Below are 25,875 nucleotides of genomic sequence, written 5' to 3' on the forward strand. Positions count from 1 at the left end.
TCTCAACTGTAATGTTATGTTATGGCAGTTTTTTATTCTTGTGTGTTTTAAATGTTTTTTTCATGCTTTGATTTATGCTTCTTAAATGTGTTTTTATAAGACATGTTTTTAATGCTGTGTGTCTGTAATGCTTGTATTTTGTAAAGCACTTTGGTCACCTGTGGGCTACAGAAACAAAGTAGCGACATAACATTAAATGACTCAATGACTCAATTCCTCGTCTTCTCTCAATGATAATTTAAGCTTTGCCACGGTTACTGTTACAAAGATCAGGGAGTGGTCGTCTTCCTCTTTTTCAGCTACTAATCCTGGCCTTCCCACTATGACCCATAAAAAGAACAGAGAGGTTTTCAGTTCATCAGCGCAACAATAGCTCGATACAATCTCAAATGAAAGACGTCACAGAGAAGCTGCACGGTGTTCCCACTCTCACAACGGATGTGTTGTACAGTGCAGATCAACAGGCACTTGAGTGACAATACAAAACATAAAACTGGTGACAAAAGACTCACAGATGTGGCGAGCATTTGTCAGCCAAACATTCCTTCACTGCTTCCTCGTCTTGTCCCCAGAAACAGCTTGTAGCTGCAGTCTGCTTGGCCCCCGAGTCTGATTTCTTCCCTCTACTTTCTCCAAGTTGTCATAGTCAATGACAAACAGCTGTGCAAGCTGTTTGTGAACAACTTGTTAAGTAATGTTGCCGCATTGCTTTCTTAATAGTCTCGCTAAATTTCAACACTCTGGTGACCCTTTGACCTCACACTGAAGCGTGACTGTGTTGTAATTAGCTGTTGAAGCAGAAACTGTCGAGGAAGCCAAAAACGGGTTTGGAGGTGAGATGAAGAGCTTTGATAATTATAAACAAGCTGCTTTACTTAAACTCAAAATTCCCAGGAAATAATGCTGGTAATTGAATTTATTTGAATGTTTAGTATAAGTAAGTATACAAAGAAAACAAGAAGAGCAATTGCCTGAAGACCTGAGATGAAAGGGACCTTCAGAGAAAGGAGCAAAGTGGTCTGCAACAATGACAATTTTGTGAGAATCCTTACATTTATCTATGTACTATTAGATTAGACTTCATTGATCCCACACTGGGGAAATTCACTTGTTACTAGGCTTAGGATTAGTCACTAGGTAATCCTGTATTGTTTTGATTATGTATTTTTGTAGAGAAGTCAGTGAGGTTGGTTTGTTTATTTAATGGTTAGTGTGACTGCCTGAGAGATAGGTCCACTTTTGGTTTGTCGATTTCATTTGGTTTGGCACAAACCCTTGGTCCTACCCTCATCCACCTTTGTTTGTCTTGTTTTGTGAAAATGCCTTAAAAATAAACATTTGAGTTACTTGCACCTGCACCCCCGGCCCTCTCCTTTCTTTGGTTGCCCTGTGTTGCCATCTCACCAGTAGGAGATGTAACAAGCAGCAACAAAATGTCCAAACTTGTATAAAATAGTATAGAACAAGCAATAATACAATAATGTAAGATAAATGTAAAATATAAATGGCATCAACAACAACAGCAACAAAAATCAAGATCAGTACAAAGAAATCCCATGCAACAATTTGATGAAAAAATAGAAAAAGTAAAGAAATATATAAGAAATGATGAAATAGATTAAATAAAATGATTGCATGACCTCAGGTTTTTATTAAGGATGCTTAAGTTGAAGGCAATTTTCTGAAGAAACTATACAGTTTTGTAACTGTCCCTGTTATGGGCATGTGAGTGTCAGTGTCACTGTTACAGCCACACAGTAGCTTTATGTGTCAAACTGAACACAGCAGTGAGCCACATTAACTATAGCTATACTTATCCAGTCTCATGGGACTGTGGCTTTATGTTATGTGAGGGTCTTTATATAATGAGGGTTGTTTTTTTCCCCATTAAGGATCCATTCAGCAGCTGTTGTATGCATGTGTATGTGTGCGTGTCAGACAGGCTGACTCACACAACTCACCTCCTGATGTTTGAGTTTATGTCTCCCCCTGGTGAACGTCTGTGTGATTTCATGTGTGTAGAAGCAAGACGTTGCAACGGAAGAAACAACTGTGATTCTTGAATTTGGGTTTGAAAAGGTGTATTAAACAGTGGATCTCTTTCTTAAACTTATTTTCTTTTTTTTCTTTTTTTTTAAAAAAAGATGCAAAAACAGGGGAAAAAAACTCATAGCACATTTATTTAGCATGGTCGTATTAAAATAATAAGGCAGCCATCTCAGGAGGAGTTACGAAAAGATAAGAAAGATTAACTAATAATAATAATAATAATAATAATGATAATGTTATTAAAGCTGCAAGCATCCATTCTTTCCTCTGCAACAATTGGATTACACCCCACTCCTGATGGCAAAATTATAGGGCACTTCCTGTTTTAGATGAGGTACTTCCTGTGTGGAAGTCATGACTTGGCGACGTGGAAAAATGCATTTCCAAAAAGACTTTTGACGGCTCGTTTCCCAGTCTCATGTCAAGGTGACCTTTCTTGTCTATTCATAGGCTGAGAAGCAACGCAGTTAATAACGGCACAGATAATAATATCTCAGCGTTGAATGAAGAAAGTCAACGGAAACAATCAAGTCCTGATCAATTCTGTCATAATTCAAGTATTAGGAAAAATGATGAGAGTTTGAGGACATGTCAGTGTTTTGTTCCAAATCCAACACAAACAAAACAGTTACATTCAGTTCTGCTGTCGCTGTACTTTGGTCAGGAGTTGTTTGTAAAATTACTTTTACCACAGGTGTATTGTGGAGCAGCTGGCTGTCCTCTAATAAGGGGATAGTTGTTCGATCCCCAGTCTGTCTGTAAAGCAGGTTTGTGTGGTCTTTAATACCATAAAAGTGCAGTGTAAACCAGAAAAACAAAAGTAGGAGCTGGTGCTGGAAAAGTCCGTGTCACGGTGGAGTTACGGCTCCAGGCTCCAACGATAAGCTCATCTTTTAAGACGTTAAGAGCGCTTCACCAACTCTATCCATTCCATCGCTTTACGACTTTTCTCTCTCAAGCTCCCAACATTCCCATTTATGGTGGCGTTGAACCGTATAGATCCATAAAGCTGTCAAGAAAACATATAACGCCACTTTAGCGTCTTTTTTGTTAGGTTGGCTCATTTTTATTGCTCTCTGTGTTTTGGGAATGATGGCGGTCTTTTGTCTATTATGTCTTGTAGCCACACTCCTCACGTGAAGGAGGTCCAAACATTAGAGAGTCAGACCTGTGAAGTCTTAACAGCAGAACAGCTGCTGATTTAGGACAGTGTACGTGGTCCTGGCTTCCTCCAGGTGGCACTGTTCTTCAGTTGCAGACCTTCTACTCTTTTTAGAGGATTTAACAAACTGTTGCTCACACAAACCTGTCATACAGCTTTAAAAGTCACATCAATAGTCCGCAAGGTTTAAATTAACAGAGGAATTCTTTTGTCTCAACACTGTTACAGAACAGTCAAACCTCCTGTAACACATTGGCCTCTTTAATATCTTTCCTCAAAACATTTTTAGATCTTTTTTTTTTGTCTTGCAACATGGGATCCCGGAACCAGGAAATGAATGGAAATGCATATAAACAGTAGTGTGGCGACTAAGTCCAGTACTGTTGCTGATCATTTGCTGCTAGGTATTGTTTTTACCTGCGCTCAGCTGTAAATCATGACCAGATTCTTCCTTAGTATCTGAAATGATATCAGCTGTTCATCTTTCTGTTTCCATTAAACAAATCAAAATGAAACTTAAACCCGAGCACAGTAGAAAACTGTTTGCCCCTTTCAATCAGCAACACCTGAGTATAACGACAGGTGACCTCAAATAAACCAGCACGACCCCTCAGGCAGAGCATAAGACATTAAATATAACCCCCTAGTGGTTGGGGGTGGGGGGGAAAAAGAGACATGGCTCCTACAGTTAGGATGAATCCTGTTTCTGCTCCTGCAAAAAATAAATAAATAATTGAGTTATTTATTTATAACTTCAAAGTCTGGTCAGGAGGGGGACGGGCAGGAGAAAAAAAAATCACCTGTGTGGGAAACACCAACTAAAAATCAAATTAGATCCTCAACTTGTCCACAGTCAAAAGTTTGAAGATGATCGGACTAAACCTTGAGGACAAGCTCGTTCAAATACCATTGGTGCAAAAGGTGAATGAGCAATCCACAATAACGGCCTTCCTGTTGGTTTTTGATCATGGGCATAATTTAATATTTCCTTCAACCCGACCTTCTACACACATGTGCCGATTTTCACGCATCTACGATAAACTTGCTGTTTGGGCAAATTATTTTCAGGGGGCAGAGCACTTATTTGCCCCTCCCACATCGAATTTTTGCTGTCACAAAAGCTTTGGGGCATGCTTAGGCCCTCAAAACCCTAATAAGATATTCTTTCAAAATAAAAGACTTTGCTTTGATACAGAACAATAAATAGTTTACAATAAAAACATTTTTTCAATGCAACATAAATAAACACACATGAATTTAATTGGGGGGGTGGATGTGACCTTAGGTGTGTGTGTGAGAGTGAATGGTTGTTTGTCTCTGTGTGGTGGAATAGTGACGTGTCCATGGTGTACCCCGCCTTTCATCCTATATCACCTTTTATTGGCTCCCTCAACCCTCATGTGGAGGATGAAGCAGTACTCAATGAATGAATGAATGGTCCAAAAGCACTTCATATTGTATAGCTCACATAACAATATAGTTTTCTATTGGTTTTTAATCCCATATTCACCTTGTATGATGAGTGTTACACATGAGAGAAAAAAAACCACACAACCCCAAACATTTTATTGTATAATTTATATTGAAAACATGTTAAAAACATTAGTTTCCCTTTTATAAAACCATAACCGTTACTTGTGGTCATAATTACAACAGTGTCCTGGTAATTTGAAATTTCCCTGACAACTATCACATGTAAGTGGAGCGAACGAGTGCAGAGGAGGTTTAAACTGACGCTGCATTAAGAACAGATGCGTGATCGGCTGCTGCCCTGAGCTCAGTTTGGCAGGTTGTCCATCTGTGAACCTGACTGGTAAGACTGGATGTCCTCTCCAATGTACTCTGATACTGTGGAGGGAGAAGAGTTTATCAGTCAGTCAGTCCACCATATGCACCCAGTTATTTGGAAAGTAGAAACATGTTAAAAACATATGTACTCATACACGTATATACTGTAGATTGATTTGATAGAAAGCCCTGACACAACATTTTCAGAGTAACTTAATACTTAATACATCGGAGGGAAGAATCTCAAGACAACTTATCGCAAGAAACATTTTAAGTTAAGCCATTTTGGCACATTTCTTTTAATAGGCTACTTTGCAGTTGAAATGTTTTACATTGTTGGTTAAGTTCATGTCACAATTTGTCGTCAATGAACAGAACAAACTGTTTGGCAACATTTAAACATAATACTTGGCATGTGTCAGACCATATCTTACATATTATTATGTATCTTATCTAATGTCTTGGCATAGAAACTGTGCCTCCATAATATATTTTATCGTGGTACTGGCAGTATTGACAGTAATGGCGCTGATATACAGTATAATAATGACAATAAGTCAAGCTTTGTATGAAAATAGAAACACCGGTTGCAAGAGAGTGACGTTTTTCTATCTTACAATCAGCTGACTGTCGCGGTGGAACGTGACATTACTCTGGTACCCCAAGGGAAGGGTGCCAAAAATGGACCCAAAACGGTTGGGTCTGGTTATTTCCACACTTCCTGATATGTAATGTGTACCGTTCTGTACCAAACTCCAAATTTACTTGACATTACTTGAAGTTACTTCAACAAAGAAGATTAAAAAGTGGTTCATAAACAACACATTAGCTTGAAGACCTTTTAGAGTCTGCCTTCATTGACCACTAGGTTCTCATCATTTTAGAATAATTGTGACTCCTGCGACAGCCAAATATGATAGATAGTGTTACCCATTACCCTAACTACCCTAAATGACACCAGCCATTTCTTCTGCCAATTTCCACTGACTGATCTTTTCATCTCATACAAAACACAGTTAGATTCACCCTTTGTCTCTGCTTTCTGCATTTGCTCCCTAATTCAACACATTCACACACCTCAACTTAAAAACAATAAAAACAGTTTTATATTCAAGGCAACTCACCTTCTTCAAAGGTAATGTGGTGCATAGACACTGAGCTGGTAAACTCCAGTGGGCACTCCTGGATCTTGGCGTCCCTCTCTAAACCATGTCCCATTCCCACCACCCTTCCCTGAGGGTCCCAGCCGTCATAGTGGGAGTAGGGTACTGGGCACATGTCCTGATAGGCACTGGGCTGGGAAGGAGGGGAGGGACACACCTCCTGAGGATAAATAGTGTACTGGGGGTAAGGGGAGGTGGGCATAGGAGGCAGAGGGGAGGTTGAGATTGGACTGCTGGCTGGGAACGGACTGAGAGAGGAGGAGTGAGAAGGGGAGGGTGAGGAGGACAGGTAGGGTGAGTCAAGCCATGGAGAAGGAGAGGGGGAGGGAGGCTGGGGGCCACGGGGGTACAGAGGGGGCAGAAGCTCGGTGAAGCCCAGCTCCAAGTTCTCGAAGCTGGGGTGACGCTCAGATAACACTGCTCTGGATCCACCGGGCTCCTCAGACACAGCGTCGGGTTTGGAGCAGTACTCCTCGTGGTGGTAGCTCATAGTGGGGCAGGGAGGGGAGTAGGCGGAGGGGTAGAGGGGCAAGTGGAAACCCAGGCCCCGATCATCAGCTAGAGGGTCACCTCTCATATGGAAGCCTCTGTCCATCCTGCTCTGACCGTCTACAGGACACACAGTGCCCCTGTCCAGAGGCAGCACAGAGGGCCGGGACAGCAGAGGGTCCTCCTCTTTAAACATGACTTCAGAGGGAACAAGGAAACAACATTAAAACACTTCTCTCCTAGAAAGAATAAATAAAAAACGGACATTGTTTTTGTTTTTCTTTCCTGCCAAGTTCAGAAAGTTAATGCCACATGGCTTATTGGATCAGTTCAGACCTGCTATAAACATCCAGCTGATTTGATCACATACAGACTGAGTTAAGTATGACTGTATAATGTGTAACTATGGCAGTAAAATGTGTCCTGGGTGATTTTCCTGTGAGCACATATGAGAACAAAATAAACAAAATTGTCTTATGTCTGTCTATGATTGTCAGAATGGTGAGTATTATCTCATCTTAAAATTCTGTTTTTAACAAGTCTGACGGTACAGATGTGTCGATGTGTAAGTGAAATGTATAACCAGTGTTCATTTTTTGTGGCAGCGACTACAAATAAGTGAAACTGCAGCGGGTCATAGGACGTCAGCTGAGGAGACTCAGTCTCCAATGTGTCCTGAGGACGGATTGTGTTCATGCAGCTCGTGGAAAATTTGGGCTTACAAATTTTCAGCAAGGTATCAATACTGATATCTGGACTTTGATAGTTACAATAGTTCTTCATCGCATTTTAATAAAATCAGTCTTAACAAAGGAAATTACATTACACACATTACACTTAAGCTTATTTTTAAAAGCCCCCTTTTTATTGGTAAAAAGTATTGAAAAGCAGATAAATATACAGAAATAATGTGTGTAGACATAACATGTGATGACATTAAGGTTTACATATATATATATATATATATATATATATATATATATATATATATATATATATATGTATATATATACATAAATCTAAATATCAAAATCCTTCTGGAGTCAGGGGTGAATGAGGATAAATTGGACACTTACTGGGGAGATACTTGAAGCAGTGTGTGCTGCTTCTTTTCCTCTTCCCATTAGAGACGTACAGACTGACCGGCACAGGCCGACTGACAGACAGGTCACTGTAGGCGGGAACTCTGACACGCAGCAAACACTACAAGATGTTTTGAAAAAAAAAAATAAAAATAAAAAGGAAAGAGAGAGAAACATTCATGTTTTTGCAGAGACTGAAGTTGTTTTTTTCTCAGATATTACACTTGCGCTAAATTACCTCGTTGCTGTTGTCACGGTCCACATGAGCCTCCTCCTCCCACTGTAGTTTGCCATCTAAGACACAAACATACACACACACACACACACACAGAGAGAGAGAGAGAGAGAGAGATTGTTTAATGCCATGGTTCTCAAACAGCGGTACGTGTACCACCAGTGGTATGCAACCTTTCCTTGGAGGTAAAGAAGAAGTAATGTTCTACTGTATATACAGTACCAGGATATGTGATCAGAGTGCAGCTGAGGAATTTTGACCATCTCTTGCTCCATCTTAATCTAATTTCACAATGCCAGTGTGTGAAGTATATGTGTCTCAGTCTATCTATGCAACCTGTAGAATAAATCTTAAACTTGAAATCATGTGTCTCCCCTGGAGACGTTTACCTGTCCCTCTTTCCATGAAGAGGACTCTGGAGATTGGCAGGAAGTTGGTGCCACTCAGCAGAAGTTCCTCTCCGCCCTCCACAGAGCAGGAAGTGAGGCTGACAGACTCGATGACAGGCAGCTCCTGGGCCGAGCGCTGGGCTGAAGCAGAGGAGAAAATAAATAAATGGTAAATGACACCTCCTCAGTACCAGTAAATTTTCTGACAAAAATGCACAAGACCAATAACTCACAGCATTCAATAGGCAGCGAGGCAACCTGCAGAGCCAGAACCCTGCCAGGGGGCGCTAGGGGGAGGTGGGTACGAAATACCAAACGGACACGCGTGTTTTTCCTGCCGACGTCTGTTTCCCCTTTCCTTAGTTCAATGTCTGAGTTCCTCAGCTTCAGGATCCCAGCACAGTCAATGCTAAAACAAAGTTTGTGTATTGTTATTAAGAATATGCGTTTTGACATATTATATTAAAATGGTTCAGTTTTACTGAAATAGGGCATAAGGCAGGTCCAGGGTGCATCCCGCCAGGCCATCGCAGGGCCAACATTTAGAAACAAACAACCATTCACTCACATACTCACACCTGTACAATTAACCTCTGCATGTTTTTGGACATGTGGGAGGAAAATGGGGAACTCAAAAGCACGCGCGCACACACACAATGTGCAAATTCCACACAGAAAGGCCGGAGTGGGAGACGAACGAGCAACCCTCTTGCTGTGAGGCAACAGTGCTTGCCACAAATACTACTGCATGAAAATCCAAGGAAGATTTTATACAAGGAAGATACTTATGGGTGTAAGATTACATTTCTACCAATGATGCCTCCTAAATGTGAAACACTGGACCTTCAAGCCGTGGAATAGAAGTAAAAAGTAACATTGAATGTAAACAGATAATCTATTAATTCAAAATGAGATGTTTTTATCCCTTGTGTTTGATCTACTTACAGTGCAGTCATGTTGTTCTCAGGGTTGAGGGGAATGTCCAGCAGCTTTGTCCCGGCCTGAACACTCTCATGACTTGCAGTGCCCACCATCTTCCCTGTCACCCTGCAGGAAGAAACACCGCTCAACTTAACAGTTGCACCTCCATTTTAATTCATACAATTCAGGCTACGACTCTAAGTTTGTTCTGCATAGGCCTAGTCTACGTAGCAATGCAGGGCATGAAATAGTTGGTGGCATCATAACAAACATGGGAGACCTAAATTACCTAAACATCAACTTAACTTCTTTCTTGCACAAAATTCATGCACTTTCAATGACCCCTGTCTATTTAGGGCAATTTTCAAAAAGTTTAGAATTTTTTTTTTTCCTTTTCTTAAATTCACAAACTTTCAAGGATTTCAAGGACCAGTGGGAACCCTGTGAATGTTTGGTAAATAGTTTAAATGTGATGTAAAAGTATCGCTCAGTACCTGTGTATCTGATAGAAAGGATGCGGCCTGATGGATCTGTCATCAGCTGTTCCAACAAACACCTGAAGTGAGAGTGGTTTTCTCTCCGTGTATCCACACAGCTGTAAAGAGAAAGACAGATATAAAGATATTTACATGACTTTGATCAGGGAAGTCTGAAAGATGTCAGCGTATGAGACCCATCCCTCAGGACATTTATTCAGTTTGGACTTTTTGTTGTTCTGTTTTCTCTATCTTGGATTTTTAAATCCGTTTCTGGTTTACTGTTTTCTTTGTTTCATGTTGTATTTTGTATTTTGTACAATGTTAAGTTTGACTTTCTGTTCTGTCTTTCCTGTTGATTGTCTGCCTCCCCAGTGTCTGTGTTGGTTCATCTTGTTTGTCCATGTCTGTTGCTCTGTTTTTCATGCTCTGGTTTTTATGTGTTCCTGCTCTGTTCCCCATGTCTCTGCTCCATGTTGAATTTTCTTTTTTCCTTTATGGTAGTTTGACTTATTAAAATATTTCTCTCTGAAGCTTTACAACAGCAGAACCAGGAAATATGTCTAACAATGTGTGTTTTACATATCAAAAGCAAAGTTAAACTGTCTCAAATGATTTACAACAAGGAATAAATCGATCGCTAAGAGACAAGATTTTAGTAAGTGGCGGGAGACAGAAGGAGATGAAGGAGTCACGTCTTCGCACTGAGATGTGAAAGAAGTTGGTTTGCAAAGCCCTGCATAGTAGTAGAAGGTCCTGTTGAAAACCTTACCACAGGGCAAAGCTACTGATCTCCTTAAATGCTTAATCTTAATTGAACTGCTGCTTGTAGTTTTTATGTCTCTGTGGGTTAAGGTTGGGGTTAGTTATGGCTCTCTCCCCATTCATAAACAGAAGCCTGGTCTTGTAAGTCTGAAATAGACTTACAAGACCAAGATGACTGCCCAGCATAAAGGTCTGTACATACCCTGCAAGAACAAGAACAATGTTAGTTCTGACCAGGACATTTTCATACTTCATGAGAAACCTGGGTGCAGAACTCCTGGGAAGTTTCCGTTTTTCCGCGCTCGCCACGCCCACTTCAAATTTCTCACCAATCACACAATAGTTGCACACAAGTTCTGTCCAGTTCTGTCCAGGTGACGTTTCAAGAACAAGCTGCAAGAACTCCCAAATGCATTCTCTCTCCCAGGACTGTGAGAAAAGAATGACGAGAACAAATGACTCTGTTCTTGTGGAGTATGCCCGCAACAGTCACCCCTAACCTGTGACATAGGACTTAACCATGGTGTTATAAATGACACATTTCTTTAAAGGGGCGGTAACTTTTGTGTTCCCAGCAGTTCTTGTTAAGTGACCGGCAAAGACGCAGCAGTAGCAAGTTGTTGGTGAAGACACAGATACTCAGAGTCAGTGTTATTTGTGTTGTGTGATAATAAGCGCTACATCATTTTGCATCATCTTTCAGAGTATTTCACTCCGCTTCACCTTGACCACAGGATGTCCTGAAGGCACAGCCTTGACAGCTCCTCTGCTGCCCTCTGTCTCATAGTGGGCTCTGTGGTGTGGGCGGGGCTGCACCTCGATACGCAGCTCATACGGATCAAACTGGGACGGCAGCGGCCAGTCGAGTGGCGGCAGAGCATTAGACCTGGCGCCACAGATATAGATGAAAGTTTGTAATTAGTGGAACAAGAAAACAATGAGCTATGCACTAGCTCCACTGAACAAAGCGCAGTCCAAATGATGCAGAACTTTCTTTCAGAGGCTCAGGTTAAAGGTTAAATCATTGAAATACCGGCTTTGCTGATAACAGCGATGTCATTACAGCCTGCAAGCATATGTTTTGCTCTGAACTGAGGTTGCAGTCCCCATTTTAAATGCTAATACCTGCACATTTTTTCATAATGGTCCGTTTAAGGTTAGGGCTAGTTAAGGTGTTAATTCGTGAGTGCACTGGTCTAACAAAAATAGCTACAGTATATACTGATGACATTTTGTGCATGTGTGTGTTTGTGTACCTGAACAGAGGGCTGTGGGCGTTGGCTCGGGTTCTGCCCCAGGCCAGAGCAGGGGGCACAGAGAGGTAGTCCATGCCCACAGGAGGAGGCTCTCTCCTGACCTGCTGGACCTCAGGCATAGGGCAGGGGGAGCTGTGGCCTGGAGCCTGCTCCTGATCCACCTCCCTGGGAGACAACTGAAGGACAGACAGTAAGGTTCAACATTGTAGTCAAATCAAATGTTTCATATTTTACAAAATTAAACCAATTTCTATCCTTACTTGTTCCAAGGATGTCTTTCTGGTTTTCTGTGGGATGCTCAGCTCACAGCTGCCAGGCGGAGCTTGTGACTGAAGGTTGGAGTCTCCGCCCTCCAGGTTGCACCCTTGCAGTTCCTCTGAGTAGCTGCCCCTCCGTGAGGTACAGGGGGAGGCCAGAGGAGAGTTCCTGCGTTTTTTACCACCAGGTGAGGTGGGTCTCGATGACGGCGAGAGCCCAAAATGGATGGCGGCCTCGTTGAGCTCCTCCTCCTCGACCAGCAGGGAGTCACAGCTGGAGGCAGGGCTGAGCCAGCCACGTGAGGAGGGGCTGGAGGCCGGGCTGGGGCTGAGGGAGCCTGGGCATCGATCGCGGTAGGTGAAAGGGTCCAGCAGGGGGAGGTAGAGGCGTTCACGGTCCCACCCACCTCCACCACCCATGTCCCAGTAGTTGTTGGTGGTGGACGCGGGGTCGTCTTCAGGGGAGATGGTGGTTATCTGGATGCTCGGACACTCGACCACACGAGACTCTGAAACCTGAGAAGATGAGGTGGATGAAGGGATAGGGAAAATGACAAATCTTAAAATGTCAAATAATTGTCTAGTCAAGCATAATGCATTTAAGAATGCTAGGATTTGCTTACATTTCATATTAGTGAGACAAAACATGTAATGTCACATTAGGCTTGTGAGTATTATGAATAACATTTAATACTGAAAAGAGTCAACCTCCCTACGTAAAGTACCCGGAGATAATGCATGTTGTGATTTGGCATATACAAATAATTGTGCTGAACTAAACATCTTTATCTGTTTTCTAACATAGACAAAAGAATTCACCCAGTGTCTGCTGGGATTGGCTCCAGTTCCCCCACGACCACTTAAAGGATAAGTAGTAGAAAATTGATAAATGAAAACCAGTCTACATAAAAAAAAAACTAAAAGAACATTCTGTATTTTTTTGTTTGATTAGCAGTCTTCAATAACTGATTCTTTGTACTTCAAAATCAACCAGTCATCACGTAGCTCAGAAGTCTTCAACAGGGAGTCAGTACTGCAAGGAGGTTGCAAAATGTTGGGTTGATTAGACAAATTTAAATGTCTTTAAATACACGTTGACATGAATCCAACATACTGTAGCAAATTTAAAATAAATACAACAGTTTACCCATTATTTTAATAGCTCAGTATTGTATGCAAGATAACACTAATAAGCCATGACTCATTTACGTTTCCATTTATGTTTAAAATAGAAATGTCAATTTGAATAGCTTGTGTGCATGACCATCATGCAATTGAAAGACATTGTTGATAGTGAAATTGTGTATTATTGGAATAGTTTAGTATTGAATGCACAATAACAAGGTACATTTATAAATGGCACTTCATTAATATTTTAATATTAACAATTACACAATTAGTCACATATATAATCAAATGTTAAAACACACAGGCATTTAGGCTTTAGGAGGGTCTCATATGCTTTATTTAGGCACAACCTTGGCAATCTGATAAAATGTTCTTTTCTGAGCAAAAATGACTCAAATTTTTAAAAAAGTCTGATTGAATTTAGGAAATTTGGGAATACGTCAAAGTTCGCTTGTATAATTTGTATGAACAAAAATGAAAGAAAAAATGTCTAATTTTATTCCCTTTTTTTTTAACATGCAATATAAAATGAATCAGAACTTTGACTTAACAACACATAAGAAAATGAAGCCTGAAGATGTGACCTATAAACACACACCCCCAGGATGTCTATATAAGGAGTAGTGTATTATTCCCAGATCCATGTCACGTGAGCACTAAAGGATAAATAGTGATTACATGATTTGAATCACTTCTGAGGGAAACACCGAAGAGCTACAGCTACATCACCACATCCACACATTACCAGGGTTCCACTGCTCACACTCATATTCACACCTCTGATCTGTATGTCTTTGGACTGTGAAAGAAAAGGAACCCAATGCCAGACAGGAAGAAACAAAGGAAACAGGATTCAAAGTGAGAACTCTCTTGCTGTAAGGCAACAGTACTAACCACCTAACCACAACGCAGCATCACATTGTAGCATTAATGTAACACTGGCAAAAAAAGAAATAAGAAAAAGCACAAATCATTATTTTCACTGGAATGGGCTTTTTTTTCACAGCAGCCATTTTGACATATTTTAGCAGGAAAACCACACGTGTTACTGATCACATCAACGATGGCTCTGACCAGCGTACACCCTGAAGTGCAAAAATGCCCATTTATTACAGACTTCAGAACTTAAAATTAACAACATATTTGGATTAAACGAAGTTGTGGAAAATAAGAAATGATGTCTGAACTGTTTCAATTGACTTTTAAAGCGAAGCGTATGAAGATAACGTTAGTATTAAAAAAATTTATTTTATGGCTTTATTAAGATGTTGTAACTGTACACTTTAAAAAGAGCTAAATACATCTCATCTGGAGAACACAACAATCCACAATGTATGTGGATTGCTTGGAGAGAACACTGTTGAAAAAATTGGATTTTAATATCACACCTAGAAGCTAATTTCTGTCTGAACCACAACCATGTTGGAGAAACTGAGGGGGATTAAATGTAGATCTATCCCATATGTTTTGGCATTGTATAATTTTGGCTATTGACTATTGTTTAGATAAGATTAAGATAAGATGTAAGATTTTGGGTTATGATATACCTCAATCTATTGAGAAAATACAAGACATATTTGGGTTATCTCACACAGGAGACACTGTACTAAGAATATCTGTTAAAAATCATTTTGGCATCCTGTAAAAAGTGACATGGTTTAAAGCTGAGCCACCGACACAAGAAGAATGGTTAAGAATTGTGACTGAAATACTATGATTTGGATCTACAGTATTAACCCACACGATAAGAACTCAAGAAGAGACATGCTTTGAGAAATGAAGGAAATTCAATCTGTCAATGACAACATGTAAGAACAGACCAGTAAACCTTTGTATAGAAATGCATTTACTCAGTGAGGATGTCCTTATTTTTTTATGTTGTTGTCTTCTACCGCTTTATTTTCCACATGAGGTTTGGGGGTGACAATCCCAGCCGACATGGACAGGTTGCCAGTTCATCAGTGTCTAGTTTACCTAATCCCAAATCTGCATGTTTTTGGACTGTGGGAGTTTTTTTTTGGACCCCCACCCCACACACACACACACACACACGGGGAGAACATGCAAATTCCATGCAGAAAGGCCCTTGTGGCTCATATTGTCATGTTTGCATTTGAAAAATCAAGAGAAAAAAAGTGATATGTGTGAAATAAAGGATGAGAAAGTTAACATGTTATGGTGAGTTCAGGAAGTTAACCTTGTTGTTGTTGTGAGTAGGACACAATGGGCAATAGTGCAAAACTGTTCCCTAAACCCTCCTGTCTTTAATAAACAAGAACAGAGTGTGTCTCACCTGCACTGATCGCGCTGGCAGGCTCTCGTACGTCCCACTGAACTCTCTGACTGGGGCCCGTCGTGGAGGCGGGGAGTGCATCCCAGCACGCTGACTGGCTGAGGGCGGCGGGCTGGGGATGCTGATTGAGTGAGCTGCATGAGTGGCAGCCAAGTGGTTGTCTGTAACTGAAAGGAAATAAACAAACTGTCATTTAAATTGAGCAAACTCTTGACAGTGATCACTGCAGGTTCAGAACACAAACAAAACACTAACGGGCATCCCCACTTTTCTTTCCCAACTTTGGACAAAATTTGGTTTAATTTGCTGGGGGGGGGGTTTAGTTGCTGCTGATAATACAGAGTTTAAATTGTATTGCTTTCCTTGATATTCACCTTTACCTCCACATGGCAACAATTTATTCTCTGGCTGCTTTCCAGTTTTCACTTTGCTTAAACACACTGTTTTCAAGGTCATTTGACCTTATATTGATCTTTCTCTTGAAAACCACGCGATGACAGCTGAGTCTGAAACCTTCTTCTTGTATCTGGCACTAAACAAGACTCAGTGAAAATATTGTAAACACAATTAGTGGTAAGTGGGGTTTCTGTTTCCAACATCTTTCATATTGGTTTTCCTTGATTTAGTATTTCCTGTAATTGTTACCACGTGGGAAATACATGCAACTGGAGCATTCTCTGCAGGAAGGACCCGTTTGGCATCTTTCAAACAAGTGCTGCGTTACTGTCATTGTAGGCATAAAGAGATAGTTCAAACTTTGTCAAATCTGCTGGAGCCAGAGGACAGTTGCAAAGCTGGTAACAGGGTGGAATTGCTAAAGCTTTTTAATTTGGCTGATCTGTGCAAAAATAAACATTGCACTGGAATTTGAGGGCAGTTAAAGGTAAAGTTGACAACCTCATCTTTTGGGTTATTGATCAACAGGTGGGGACGTCAGTCATTTTCATAAGAAAACTATTTAAATATAATGAAATACATCATGTGGGCTTCGATTTTGTCTTCATAGCTTCACAGCAATCCTGCCTAGTGCAGCTTTAATGTGCCCTATTTTAAAGAATATGAATATTAAAGGTGGATAATAACTTCAATAATTCCCCCAGAATTAACTCTTTATTCACAGAGGCAACCATTTTGCAATGGTATTTTTCTACAGAGGCTCAGAAAGGACAAAACCAAACACTGGCCTTTGGTCATTTTAACATTTTCATTAATCTTACCTCGACTTTATGACACCCTTTTCTTTGGCAAGAGCAGAAGAGTTTATTGAAGTGTGCCATGATAACTTCCTAAAGTCTGCTCAGAAAGTGATCATTAGACGACTCATGTGAATGAATAAGTTTGAATGCCCTTTGTTTTGTATGACACAATGTGCAACTCATCTAAAAACAAGGCAATCAGAGATGGCAGACGGCAGATGGAAGTTCAAATCCCTGCATGTATGTTCAACTCCCATCAAGGTCAAAATCCTAAAAAAGTTATTCCAAATTCTAACAAGCCTCTGTCGGCCTCTGTAGCTCATAATTCAAGCAAGTGGGGAAGCACACACACACACAGACACACACAGAAAGAGCCACCAAAAACAATACTTCAGTCCCACTCCGTAGGGCGAAGTAACAACTGATAAACAAACAACAAAGCATTAAGGTAATTGGTAGCAGCTTTAAAATCATTTACATTAGTTATAATCATAGAAAAATAAGGTTTATTGCACAATGCCATATATACCTATGTTACTTTGCCTACTTTAGACTTTATATTTATTTTCTTCCTCTAAACTCCACATGGCTGCATCATTTTGTTCATTTGGGTTGTTGCCATGGGAACAAACAAGGTTTTGGCCCAACTGGTTTTGATATTTGGGAGTTCTGTACCTCTGACAAAAAGGCAGAACTCCCTGGAAGTTTGTGGAAAGTGACTGGGATGTATGGCTGCTGACCTTGTTTTCCTTCTTGTAAGGAGAAAACTATGTAGCTTCATATTCAAGTATTTATACTTTTATATTCCATAATTTTCCAGTCATATGGCAACAATTTACAAAATTTGCCCCAAGACTTCTTTTTAAAGTGGAAATTTAACCAAATGATTAAGTTTACTTTTGCCTCGCTGATCCAAATCTTACGCCACTAAGGCTCACAAACCCAACTCTACTGCTAATCTGGAAAGTGGTTGAGATGATTTTGGGCTTTTCTACATTCCCCTTTAAATAAAAAAAAAATGTCAGAAATCCTTCCCAACAAAACGTCCTGGACTCCAAAGACCCACGAGGACACGACCGCTCAGGAACCACAGTTCTCCCCACAACATTTCCCCAGCGTGGCGCAGTCAGACCTTCACACGCAGCCAAACAGTAGTTACTCTTTAATGAGCGAGGCTCCGATTGGTCATTGTTGCGCTGCAGTGGCAGCACGCCATGCATGCAGGCAATCGTTGGGCAACGGACACACAACAGCAACTGCCAACAAATTAAGACTCGGGGTGAAAAATCTCAAATGTTTCCTGGCAACAAAATATTTCCAAGTGATTAAAGCTGCAGTGTTGAGGCAACCCTTCTACTGGACGACTTTGCACTAGAAACAGAGGTTCAGATTATTGTGTGATGACCAGCAGAGTAGTTTATGAGCCAAGAAAAGTTACCTAAACACCTATTAAACGCAATAAAAGTCTAATCTAACTAGACTGAGTAAGAGGGAATAATTTATTGTGTGTCCCGAGGTGAACCTAAATTAAGAAATGTTCCAATGAGTGAATGTTGATACATACATACAGTAAATGTATAGTCTGGTTCTCTAGACCCTGTACCAAATCCCCCTCAGGCACTATGGATATTTTATGAACATGAAGATTAAAAAATCTTCACATTCTCATGATTGATTCCCCTTCCCCAAACTAAGCAAACACAACATGTGTGTTCAAACATTAAACATCAAACACAGCACATTCACCTGTTAAGCCTCTTATATTGATACTAATTTTAATGAAATGACTTAGGAAGCATCATCTCACATCATCTTTAGTGCAATGTATAGTCATTCTAACAAGTTGTTACAACTAACAACTTAATCGATTAATCAAGTAGTTGTTTGGTGCATAACATGTCAGAAAATGTTGATTTGGGCATGCACATAACAGCACAAGGAAGAAATGATTGAATTTTAGTGACGATAACTGAAAAATATAATCGTACCTCGTGGTGACCAGACATTGTGGAAAACTGAGTGGCCTCCGAGTAGTTTCTCTAGTTTTGTCTCACAACATTTTCTGTTATAAAATAATTCAATTGTCCTCCTTCACGCTTCTCTAAGATCATATACATGTTTCAAGAGGAAAACGGAAGAGGAGCTAACAGTTTTCTGAAAACATTTCGTGTCACTTTATTTAAAGCAGCCTCATCCACTCAAGAGAAAAGTCTCCTCGGCTCAGTCCAACATGTTGTTTTATTCTGTGTCCTAAATAATTTGGGGAGAGTGGAAGACAAAACGTAGTCGTCCGACATATGGATGAAAGACAAAATCCAATTTTCAAATCTTATATACAAAAAGCGATGGCTAACAATCAGAGAGACAATGACATTATTGTGACTGAGACTCACAGTATTTCTACTGGCTCACATCTTCCTGTAGTTTCTTATTACTTCTCGCGCATCACTGTTTAATTTTCTCGCAGGACGACGCTGACCTCATGAAGCTGACTGGGTATCAACAACCATGACGTGACCGATCCACATCAAACGTGTTTTCTTTTTCCCACTGTTGTTTTTAAAATTCTGCGTTTCTGCTATAGATTATATCCATTAAAGTCACAGCTCGCTGCCAAGTGGGTTTTTTTTTTAAGCCACAACAATCTCTGGCCTCATGCTGCCTGCGATAAAAATGATTTCCATATTTCCACGCAACGGGATGGGCTGACTGTAAATTAGGGAAAAATAGAGCACAGGTATGGGATCAATGCTCTGTGTTGGCCGAGTGAGAGTTTTTCCTCTTATAAGAATCTTATTCAAGTAAGTACAGCTACATCACTGTTTAGTTTAAAGCAAAATAATGTAAATTTAAGAAATGTAACATTTGTTTTTTTACATGACATAGTTGCCATTAAAAACTCCTGTGAGGTGAAGAGGTTGCCATGAAACATAGTGAGATGTCCACCAAACTACAGACCGCAGTCTAAAACCGAGAAATGTCGGAAGATTTGTTGTAGTTAGGGGTCGGGTTAGTTTTATGTTTTGACGTGGTGTGTTTTTATGCAGAGAATGTTGATTCGATGAGGAAAAAACCAGGATATGTTATTTTCCCAAACCGTGTGCTTTTGTGCCACAACCTAACCACATTCATAACCAGGAAATGGTCGTCATCACCCCTCATTTCTGCCAAAAACTCCACACGCAGTCAAATCACTATCACACCCACATACATGACTGTAGACATGTACGTAGGTGATGTAATTCTGGTTCAGAAACGTGAGCTGATTGTCAACCACGACCTGTGGTCCACGGCAACATGTGAGGCCCACAACTGTCGCAAAAACACCACAATGAGAGCAGTCAGTCATCATCTACCGCTTTATCCTCCACCAGAGGGTCGCTGTGCCAATCTCAGCTACATCAGGCGATAGGCGGGGTACACCCTGGACAGTTCGCCAGTCCATCGCAGGGCCACACACAGATAGAGACAAACAACCATTCGCTCTCACACTCACTTCTATGGTCAATTTAGAGTGTCCAATTGACCTAATCCCCACATTGCATGTTTTTGGACTGTGGGAGGAAGCCGGAGAACCCAGAGAGAACCCACGCACCCATGCAGAAAGGCCCTTGTTTCGAACTTGGGTCTTCTCGCTGCAAGGCGAGAGTGCTAACCATTACACCACCGTGTGGCCCACAATGAGAGCAGTTTATTTCATAATTTTCACTTCACAAGTCTTTTCTACTGTCCCCAGTTCAGCATTGATTCTGGTTGTTTGAGTCACTGACTATCACTGAGGCCCCCTTTACACCTGGCATTAAAATGCATTTTCTGTGCCTGACACATTTTTCTGAATTTCCATTAGGAATAGTACCAAAATAAGTACCCTTCCAGAGAGTAATGGTACGGTTCTGGTGGAGCTAGACCCACGACAGTCAGCTGATTGGACGACAGAAAAGTGTCCCTCCCTTGTGACCGGTGTTTCTTCAATGCCCGCAGTCTATTTTCTTACAAAGCTTAACATAACAGCCACAAACCGAGCAGAAAAAAGACGAGCTGTTCACACACCATTGTCAAAGCACCGGTAAAACATCACGCTACGTAGCTCGCCGATGCGGCCATCCAGCCTACTAGTACAGTAAAGGTATTATTCTCAGTTGAGACGCAAGTCTTACCGTTCCAAAACATACTGTACTGTACCTACCTGAACTGAACCATGATGGAAACATGCCATTTGAGGATGTATTGTTATCTACTGTGCCAATACAATGCAATGTACTCACAGCAACTAGATGAGCGGAATACTTTTGGGAGTAATGGGACTTTGAATCGAATTTTCTACGTACATTAGTCCAACTAACGAATAGACTAATATGTTTACATGATACACTCAAACACTGAACTATTGTCGTAGTCTGAATAACATTTTTAACATGCATACATGACTGACCATCACTACACACTTCTCACAGTGTTCCTACCCACTCACTAAAGATACACATAGTACAAGAACGGATGTTCAGGCACAGAGTCAAATTCTCCCTGTTACATGCCAAAGAGCCATCAAAAATATTTTATAGCTGTTATTTTTAGGTTGCATTGTGTTGCTTTAATTGGTCAGCCAGTAACCAGGGTAAGCAAGTCAACATGGCATTTCAGATAAATAAATGATATATCTGATAGTGTGACAGGCTAATATGGCCAAAGAAAATTGTCAATATCGATAAATGTCAGTTAATTAACTTCCTGTGTGCAGTGTGACAATGTCACTGGGCGACAACGATCTAAAGTAGTAGGCTGTCACTTTTCTGTCACTGGAGCTAACAGCTAAGCTAGCAGGTGAGTCAGCAGATTTGTTCCTTACTTTGTCGTCGACAGAGAAGACGCCAAAATGCTCCCACACACAGATTTTCAGACGCTTTGTTGTCGTCAATGTGTTCATTAAGAAGTTAGCTGTTCTGAGAACAACAAAACACCACTATCTTTTTTGATAAAGCGATAAAATGGATGCATTTAAAGTTAGTCTAAATATCCTAGCTGCGCTCACTGCACCCTCTGCTGGACCTTGTGTGTGTCACAGTGTGATGAGCATCTAGGCTGCATATTTAAACTTCTAGTATAGTATTCTAGTATTTTAAGAGCTTTGTTCCTTAGTGAAAGTTGAAAAAAACATTTAGTTCAACTATTAATCAGTTTGAGTGTTTTTTAAAAGAAATTATTAAAAGTGAATCATTTTGGTTTGTGGACAAAAGGCATTCGAGAGCAGGTTTGGCAAACACAAGTCAACATTTTCAACATTTGACCAAGCAAGCACTCAATTAATCGAGGAAATAGATGGATTGATTATAAAGATAATTATTAGATGCAGCCCTATTTTACAGGGTTAGTCTTAAAGAGCAGCAAAACAACAAAGACGCAGAAAAAACGTTTCGCAAATTCGAGTATGATCATCATTATTATATACTGAACCTACCAGTGATGTGTGGTCAGGGGAGGCAGGGGAGGCTCTCATGACAAGTAAAATACTAACAATGATAAAAGAAAATACATTTTTCCACTTGACTGTTCTATAAATCAGTTTTCTGTATGATTTCAACAATTCTATGGTTAAAATCTCTGAATTTACACATTTCCAGTTCAAATACATGGGAGAATGGTGAGGTGAGACAGTGATGAGCTCACCTCTGACACACTGACTAACACTGGCAGTTGGCGCATGCCCATTGCTGCCTTTCTTTATATAGCCAATATACATGTTTGATCATACATGTACTACACATGCTGACGTTCCACAGTCTGTCTAATATATTAAATGAATGTGTGTGACTGATTTAGTTTTTCTGATCAGCCTTAATGTGCAGTGAATATTCACAGGGTGAGGCAGAAAGTACCATGCCGCACTGATAGGGGGCAGTGCTGAGCGTGTGTGGCACGCTCACCGATCTCCCGTGTATTTGAACGGGAAATGTGTAAATTCAGCGATTTTGACCATAGAAATGTTGAAATACATACAAAAAACTAGGAGATATCCTTGGAGAAGGATAGACACATTATGTTACAATATATATACATATAAAAAAAGACCATGTACGATTTCCAATTTTAATTAAAAAAAGAGAGATCAGCCAAAAAAAACCATTTGAATATTAAAAAATCTAATTTGACCTTATATTAATAAAAATTATTTTGTTTTTCCTTGTTATTGTAATGTTGAACAGTATATAATTGATTAAAGCATAATTAAAAGCTTTTAAAACAACTTCATGTTTCAATTAAGGTGCCTCCTCAGTCATGGACCTCACTGAATTCATTCCCAGCCCTGTCTCATAGATAGAGGATGTAATCTAAGTATCAGGTGAGGTGTCAACGTATTGGTGGAGACAAAAAAAAAATCAAACAAAATACTGTGAAGGATTACAATCTGAACAGGAACAATTCTTGTGTAATTCTCTCTTGTGTAGGGTGTGGTGAACTGTATGCCAGTGTAGGAGAGAAACAAACAGAGGGTGGATGTGAGGACATGAGGTGGGTGTGGGTGTGTGTGTGTGTGTAGTGAAAAATATGGGAGATTGAGGTTGAGTGCAGTACACAGAGGTTGAGGTTCTTACCCAGATGGCAGCTGTTAACTTTGCTCACACGCACAGCTGATTAGAAACACATTGAGTCTGGGGCCGCACGCACACACATGCACACAGAGATGCACACGCATACACACAAACACACACACATGCAAATGTACCAAGTAAGAAAAATGCACACAATCAGATGTGCAAAAAACAAACACACAATAAAAATATACTTGTGCTCACATGCAAGCTCTCTCTCTCTCACACACACACACACACAAACACACACATGCAGGTTTACACTGATATTCTTGTAAATACATGGTATTGACTTCCATTCATTTAGACGACATAATCAAAGCCTTACACCTAACCTTAAGTATAAGTAGGTAAAGCGTAACCCTAACCTTTTTTTCACTAGAGTCTCAGAAATGAGGTTCTGCTTCATTAGGACCAGACTTTGGTCCCTACAAGGAGTACTGGTCCAGAGAAAGTCAGTGTTTATACAAGGAAAGGTCCTAAAGAGGTAACAAAAATGAGTATATATATACACACACACACACACACAGAGAGAGAGAGAGAGAGAGAGAGAGAGAGAGGTTTGTACAGCTATTCTTGATAGGACACTGTATTGACTTTCATTCATTTGGACAGCCAATATGATATATTTAGTATTGCATCGGTTCAAAATCAGCCAAGTCAAGATATCCATATCATGAAAAGGAAATCTGGTAGATGGAAAGGTCGAATATCACATCAAAGGCTGTAAAGAGACACATGTCATGTCGTTGACATGACAGATTGTGAGTGACAGATGCAGATGTTGCCATAAAGCAGTGGTTCTCAAACTTTTTATACCAAGTACCAAATGAAAAAATACTGCGCTCACAAACTAACACCATTATCTCCAAAGTTAACATACAGTGGCTGAGAAAAGTCAGCTACGGATGCAGATTTATTCCCAATAAGATCATTTGCTCTCTCATCTTCCTCCTCTTCCTCACATATACTTCACACACTAGTGTAGGGAAATTAGATTAATTTGGTCAAAATTCCTCAGCTCCACTCTGACCACATACCCTGGTAAGTACAGAAGAACAGTATTTCTGATTTTCTGAAGTACCACCAGAGGAAGCTCACGTACCACCGGTGGTACATGTACCACAGTTTGAGAACCACGGCCAGACTGAACGTATCGGAATGATATCGGTATCCACTTAACAGTAATCCGAATCACAGTTAGTTAAATCTAACCCCTTAACCTACCCACAATTCACTTCATAATCCTAACTTCAGGCTCACTGGTGCTGACAATGTTAGAGTCCGGTTCCCATGCGTTTTGAACCCGTTCTATCTCCTGCTCACTTTTACTTTGTAATAAAAACGTGTCTGACCCAGGCTGCTGCCGCTGTTGCCGGCGGACGAGTCCAGGCGCAGCGGGGCGCCCTCACTTTCCTCTCCGGGTCCGGAGTTTATCTCCGGTTCGGTCGCGAGCACCGGCTCCGGCCCCCGGTCCTGCCGCGGCGGCGGGTCCTCCTCAAACACCAGCTTGAACTCGAACTCGCCCTCCTCCCAGCCCGAACCCGGCGCGGCCCCCATCGCCTTCCGGCTCCAATAAGGACGAGATAGAGACACTTTGATAGAATTCTGTCTCCCTTCCTATGAACCTTTAACGTCTTTTCATAAAAAAGCGATCCCTCCTAGAAGTGCATGTCATTGCGCAAAACCTCCGCGCTTCTGTGGAAAAAAAAGAAGCTTTTTTGGGGTTGAACTTTTCCACGCAACGGTCGGTGCCTGCCTGCGCGACGCGTCTTGATGGGGTCGTTGAAACTTTTCCAGTCTTGATGAACTTCAGGATTTAGTCTCTCAGAGTCTTTTCCAAAGACAGTTTTCCCAGAGAGAGTCGACTCCTTCCTTCTGGCTCCATCTCTCTCTCTTCAGGACAGAGAGACAGAGAGGGGGATAGAGAGAGAGAGAGAGAGTGAGGGGGAAAAAGTTTATCAAATATTTTTGTCGTCCTTTACCCTTAATTGCCTTTGGGTGGGTTTCCCAACTCCAGTTGGTCCGTTACTCATTTCCCATAGGGTCTAATCCCTGTCAGTCATGACCCCCTCCTCCCTCCTCTGCCCCCTCCTCACTCACTCACTCACTCCCTCCCTCTCTCCTTCTCTCCCTCACTCACTCACTCACTCTGGAGGTTTTCACTTTAAGCCAAGCTCACTAAATATTTCCCTTATTTCACCAGTTCCCTGCAAACTTGGCTCCACGACCCAACCCCTCCTTTATTTCCCATCTTATTTATTCATAATTCTGCTGCCGTTTCCTCAGTCGTCATATCTCCCTCCACCGCTTTACGCATTTTTACAAACAACCACATGTGATTATTATTCCACTCATGAGCAGCAGGAGTCATGGTCAGCAGCTGAAACGCTGCCGTTAAAGGCCCCGGCAGCTCTGACCACCAAGGCTGTGATGTTAACTGTCACTTACTGCTCATAAGAAGGACTATTTCCTGTGGCCATGAACGCTTGCTCTACTCTACCCCTTGGTTGTCACTCGTCCCTCTCCTCCCCTTTCTTCTTCTTCTATTTTTTCTCTTTACCCCACTCCTCCTTCCTCATCCCTCCTTTTCCCCGACATCTCCCCTTCCCCTCCCTTTCTCCCTACCACAGATCTGT

General features: G+C 41.0%; 1 protein-coding gene across 1 annotated transcript; it reads right to left on the minus strand.

Annotated features, from left to right (window-relative positions):
• Positions 1-4,774: 4,774 nt before the first annotated feature.
• nfatc4 (nuclear factor of activated T cells 4) lies at positions 4,775-25,219 on the minus strand. The gene is made up of 13 exons (XM_044027821.1): positions 24,592-25,219; positions 15,454-15,620; positions 12,036-12,548; positions 11,776-11,951; positions 11,243-11,405; positions 9,773-9,873; positions 9,303-9,404; positions 8,591-8,766; positions 8,358-8,498; positions 7,972-8,027; positions 7,728-7,854; positions 6,124-6,849; positions 4,775-5,059 (listed from the first exon to the last, which is right to left on the minus strand). Exons 1-13 carry the CDS (start codon positions 24,794-24,796, stop codon positions 4,989-4,991), a joined length of 2,724 nt encoding a protein of 907 aa, XP_043883756.1. The 5' UTR covers positions 24,797-25,219; the 3' UTR covers positions 4,775-4,988.
• Between the last annotated feature and the right edge of the window lie 656 nt (positions 25,220-25,875).

The sequence above is a fragment of the Solea senegalensis genome, linkage group LG1 (assembly GCF_019176455.1).
Source record: "Solea senegalensis isolate Sse05_10M linkage group LG1, IFAPA_SoseM_1, whole genome shotgun sequence".
Classification (NCBI taxonomy): Eukaryota; Metazoa; Chordata; class Actinopteri; order Pleuronectiformes; family Soleidae; genus Solea; species Solea senegalensis.

Bases quoted from the DNA above. Each gene is read 5' to 3' on its own strand.
- nfatc4 (XM_044027821.1), bottom strand. From the start codon at position 24,796: ATGGGGGCCGCGCCGGGTTCGGGCTGGGAGGAGGGCGAGTTCGAGTTC. The intron at 8,499-8,590 runs GTGAGTTATTGG...CCTCTGCTTCAG, and splicing joins CTCGCTGCCTATTGAATGCT to CCCAGCGCTCGGCCCAGGAG. The intron at 5,060-6,123 runs GTGAGTTGCCTT...CTCCCTCCACAG, and splicing joins CCACATTACCTTTGAAGAAG to TATCAGAGTACATTGGAGAG.